General features: G+C 48.8%; 1 protein-coding gene across 1 annotated transcript; it reads right to left on the minus strand.

Annotated features, from left to right (window-relative positions):
* Positions 1 to 475: 475 nt before the first annotated feature.
* Positions 476 to 3,740, minus strand: LOC133925874 (probable inorganic phosphate transporter 1-10). The gene is made up of 2 exons (XM_062371617.1): positions 2,885 to 3,740; positions 476 to 1,686 (listed from the first exon to the last, which is right to left on the minus strand). The coding sequence occupies exons 1-2, from the start codon at positions 3,595 to 3,597 to the stop codon at positions 690 to 692; spliced, it is 1,710 nt and encodes a 569-aa protein (XP_062227601.1). The 5' UTR covers positions 3,598 to 3,740; the 3' UTR covers positions 476 to 689.
* Positions 3,741 to 5,261: the final 1,521 nt, after the last annotated feature.

Below are 5,261 nucleotides of genomic sequence, written 5' to 3' on the forward strand. Positions count from 1 at the left end.
TCGAATTTGCAATATCCGGAGTTATCCATCATGTGTAGGATATATCCTATCCGTATATAGTGTATTCCTTATACATATATACACTATAGTTAGATATTTAACAAGACACATTATACATTGAACTTCTCAAAGGAATTCTAACCATGAGGTTGGAGCTCATGTTTAAAATCCTCCAAAAAGTAAAGGAATGAATTATATGGAAATTTTTCTATACAATCCTACTTCCAAAGGGCTCCGTAGGAATGGATTTATAGGAATCAAATCCTCCAAAATTCCTCTACAGTTCCTCCATTCCAAAGAAGGCCTAAATGTATGGCTGTGAACGTACTAAAAGTAATACCAATTACTTCATTTGTTCAAAAATAGTGGTCAAACTCTCCCCGCTCCTGCTATTGTATACAAAGCTACTTGATCAGCCACATGAAAGTAATTGCTTATGTTGTATGACTGTTGTATCTCGTAAAAACATCGTGTATATTCTTGAGGAGAGGGTATAATTTTCTGGAACATATCAGACGGACAAACTGTAGTCTCTCTCGATTAACTTTGAACTACACTTTCCAAATTAACTCAATGAAACTTACATGCACCATTTGCAAATAATGTACATCTGCATCTTGCGTATACAAATAGAAGATACACTATATATAGATCCGTATAATCTTCCGTGTCATATATTTTTCACATTTTCACACAGAGAGCCGGTGTGGATGGATAGGCGACGTGCTGACGTGCGAGCTCACTAAGGACGCCGGGCTCTTGGGTAGCTCAGTTAGTTCCTGAAAGCGCTGCCTGCCATCGCCATCGTCGACCTGGCTCAGCCCCCGCTCGCTCTCGTTCTCCTCCAGCGACCGCCTCATCGTCTCCGGCGTGAACACGTACGTGACGGCGAGCCCGAGCAGGCTGATCGCGCCAAGAATGACCAGCGCGTACATCATGCCGATACCTGGCCTGTACCCGACCTGCACCTCCCTCTTGTCCCGCTCCTGCGACGCCCAGAGGAACCCGATGGCGCCGATGAGCGCGCCGAGCTTCCCCGCCGCGCCGGATATCCCGTGGCACGTCGACCGGAACCGCGCCGGGAAGAGCTCAGCGGGCAGGATGAAGGTGGTGGTGTTGGGCCCGAGGTTTGCGGAGAAGAAGGTGAGCGCGTAGAGCACGATGTACCACGCGTCTGTGGCGTGGCCGCGCCAGTAGTGGTCGTACGGCCCGGCGAGCGCGAAGAGGAAGACGGCCATGAGGAGGAACCCTGCCATCTGGAGCCTGCGGCGGCCGGCGCGGTCAATGAGGAGGACGGCAGCGAAGTAGCCGGGGATCGTCGACGCCACGGCGATAATGGCCTGGAACTTGGCCACGTTGAACGCCTCCTGGAATGCGTTCACACGGCTCGCCGGCGGGAACCACGGGCCGTAGATATGGGACTGGAACAGCGTGCTGCTGTAGTAGGGGATGTCGAGCAGGAACCACGCCGACGCGCACGCGAAGAGGTCCCGGCCGTGCCGCCGGAGGAAGCGGCGCGAGAAGAGGCCGTACGACGCCGTGGGGAGCCCGAACCTCGCCGGAGGAGTTGTGCGGCGGAATGCGGCCGCCTCCTCCTCCGTGATGGCGGCCAGGTTGAGGTCGGCGAGGACGCGGCCGATGTCGTTGGTCGCCTTCACCACGTCGTGCTCGACCAGCACGGTAAACCTGCACGTACGAGTCACTTTTAGGTGATTAGGAATACCCCTTTTGAACTAACTAATGAATCACCTTAAAAAGAAATTAAGCTAAAGTCATATCACATTCAATGCCCATTAATGCCCACTGCGACCGATTAATTATGATTATGAGATGCCATATGACGTCTGCACTGACATTTGTAATCGAACGAGATCCAGAGTAATCAACACATTCAGAGTATAAAACTTGTTTAATTATGAGCAAGATGCATGATTATTTGACTAGTTCTAGAAGTTCGTAGGCCAAAGAAAATGTAAAGATAATATATGATACTCAACCTGGAAAAAATAATAGAAGTGATCCATGATCGTGATTCGTGGCCAGAGGCTATGCAAGAGTTATGCTTCTAATTAAACAAATTGATCTGGAATTTTGAAAAGAAGCCAACTCGACATTTTGAAACAAACAAATGTCGACTGCTCTGGACCAACAGTTTCTTCATGGTATCGCAGGGATCACGCCGTATATTCTTCAACTCGACATTTGTTTATAAGTAACAACATCATCATCATGACATTTGTTTATAAGTAACAACAACATCATCATTACTCTTTACTGCTAAACAAATCAACATTTGGCACTTGATGTGGTAGTTTGACTGCCTAATGCACACCAGCTATTTTTGTCATATGTCTATTCATTTGCCTAACTATTTCCATCACTTTTTTTCACTCAATAAGTTTAGGTCGAACTGTGCTCATCCACCCCCTCCATCCTTACCCACACCTAAACCTATTTGAATTGTCACCACCACATCCCCATCCCCTTGCCCGTTCCTCTCACCGTATCGCCGGAGCTGCCGAGGCCCAGTAGTGACCCTAAAATGTCCGGAAGGAAAATTTCGGTCGATTGATAAGTAGCAAATTGATTTTTTTGTCTATACGCACAAACCAAGACAGAGGGTGCAAGCTGCGCCCTCCAACCTAAAGAAAATATTAATGAACCTTCAATCCTGCCGGTCACTTTAGAAAAAAGGGAGAGTACTATGTACGTTGGAGCAAGGAACAGTATAACTAACTAATCATTTGGCCATGACCATATGCGTGATATATATCAGCTGGGACCGCATGCCAGAGACAGGATAGCGCTAGTTCGTGGCATAGAACACATCACTTGTGCACGGATATAATGCATCATGGATGATAGCGTCCGTTGGCGTGCGTACCTGGCCGTCTCGGGCATTGCCATCCTCCAGTAGAAGGTGAGCGCGGCGGGGATGGCGCCGATCATGAGTATGATCCGCCAGGCCAGGTCGGCGGACTCCGGCGTGTCGAGCGGCGCACGGTGGCCCGTATACCGGTCGAAGGCCGCGGCGACGACCATGGTGACCCCGGAGCTCGCCAGTATCCCGAACCCCTGCATAGAGAAAACGGCGGCAATGAACGCGCCCCGCGTGCGCTTGTTGGCGAACTCGGACATGATGGTCGCTGACAGCGGGTAGTCCCCGCCGATGCCCACGCCCAGGAGGAAGCGGAAGAAGCAGAGGCTGGCGAGCGCGCACCCGCGCGTGCGGCAGACGGAGAAGCCGCTGCCCACGGAGCTGCACACCATGAGGAGCAGGCAGGCCCCGTACACGCGGCGCCGGCCCACGCGGTCGCCGAGCGCGCCGAACAGGAGGTTCCCGGCCACGGCCCCCAGCAGCGCGACGCCAACGGTCGCCGACACCACGGCCGGCGGCGTGACCCCGGGCTCGCCCCCCTCGGAGGCGGTACCGGCGGGCGCGTAGTAGATGCGGCCGATGAGCTTCATGACGGGCGCGATGCAGAAGAGGTCGTACGAGTCGGTGAAGAGGCCCATGCCGGCGATGACGATGGCCTTGAAGTGGTAGTACTGCGTCCGCGCCTGGTCCAGCGCCGTGAGCACCCGTATCCCCGGCATGGCGGCCTCAAGCGGAGTAAACGTCGTACGTCGAGGCTGGCCGGCCGGCAGCTAGCTGTGATTAGGAGGGGACTGACCAGCGATCTGAAGGCAACATGGCGTCTTCTTTACAGCTTTACTCGGCTTTATTGGGCGCGCCGCGAGGCAGTGGACGGCGATGGATGGCCGTACCCGTACCCCTGCCGTACTGATGGTGATGGCTACGTGGGAGGGATTAAAGAAAAACGGCCGTGCGCGTTGACGTCGCACGGCGAGGTTGTCCTGGACGGGACGGGATTCAGATGCCGGGGAAGATGCCATACCGCTGCTCTCCCCTCTTGGCGTAGATTACACTACGGTCGCTGTCGACTGCTGCGCTATGAGAGTTTTTTATGCGCCGAGGAAACTTTCGGGTGGCCGTTGTCGCCGAAAGCCCAACACAGGGCTGCACCTGCATGAGCGAGAGTAATCCTGCCGCGCTTATTTACCGAGGGTAACATGAACACGAGGAAACTACTGATGCTTCTATTGGTCCGAGCGTGATCTCTAGAGTTCCCGTACGTTTTTGTCAGCAATGCAGAGACATAAGGTTCAGAAGATGATCGAGCTAAAAAAAAAAAAAAAAAAAAAAAAGATGATCGAGTGGGTGCATTTGGCGGTTGGAGTTTCGAGTCGGGCAGCGCGCTTACGTGGCAGTGGGCCTGTGCATGGCGCGGGGGAACCAATGGGAGAGAAGTCAAAGTGTTCAGTGCAGGAGGGGATTGGACTAGAGACTTGCTTTTTTAAAAGTTGGGGTTGTAAAGTTGTTTATAGAAAAATTATTTTAAACTGATTTTAATATGAATAAAATGTATAATATATCTAATACTTCTTAGAATATTATCTCTCACAAGCTATAAAATATTCTCTAGATCAGCTCCGGAACTAGTAATAATGATAATTTTGCTTTTTAAAAATTATTTTTAGAAACAAACTGTTTAATTAAGTTTTCTAGTTCCTAATAGTAGAAGTCAATATAAGGCTATAAGCTCAACCAAACTTGGACTCGGTTTCGTGCAAATTGCACGGTTTTGGACAAATGTGCGTGTAATTTTGGTGCTGCTTGCTCATATCTAATACAGTACTACATACTGCTCGTCTCAGTAATAAACAATTGAAAAGAGGACTGACTTTAAGTGAGCTAATTGTGGAGCTAGCCAAATGTTTTTTTTCCGATGAAACAGTGTAGCCAAATGTAATTATATATATATATATATATATCTATATATATATATATGCGCTAAATAAAATATTCAACATGTCATCCTTTCCACAGCAGAAAAATCGAAAATTTACTCTGCAACTGGAAAATCAATATGCCATCCACTCCGCAACCGAAAAAATAGAAAGTTTACTATCGCAACAGGAAAACACAGTAATTTTACTCCCTAACATGAAAAGGCATAATTTTTAGCGCGCAACTAGAAAAAGCATCCCGCTAGCATTTAAATAGAGGTTGTTTTCTTCTCTCGCGTCTAATCCTGTAGTGAAAATGATTTTATTAGATTATGATTGTGATTTTGGTGATTTAATGATAATATAGTCAATAAGACTAACATGTTTATCAAGAATATATGCTATTAGCTCTTATATATGCAATACATGAAGAAGCCATTAAAACCGGAATAAAGTTTGATTGAATTGGA

Source organism: Phragmites australis, chromosome 8 (genome assembly GCF_958298935.1).
Source record: "Phragmites australis chromosome 8, lpPhrAust1.1, whole genome shotgun sequence".
NCBI lineage: Eukaryota > Viridiplantae > Streptophyta > Magnoliopsida > Poales > Poaceae > Phragmites > Phragmites australis.

Excerpts from the sequence above, each read along its gene's own strand:
- LOC133925874 (XM_062371617.1), bottom strand. The coding sequence starts at position 3,597 with ATGCCGGGGATACGGGTGCTCACGGCGCTGGACCAGGCGCGGACGCAG. Across the intron at positions 1,687-2,884 it reads GCAATGCCCGAGACGGCCAG|GTTTACCGTGCTGGTCGAGC; the intron begins GTACGCACGCCA and ends TCGTACGTGCAG.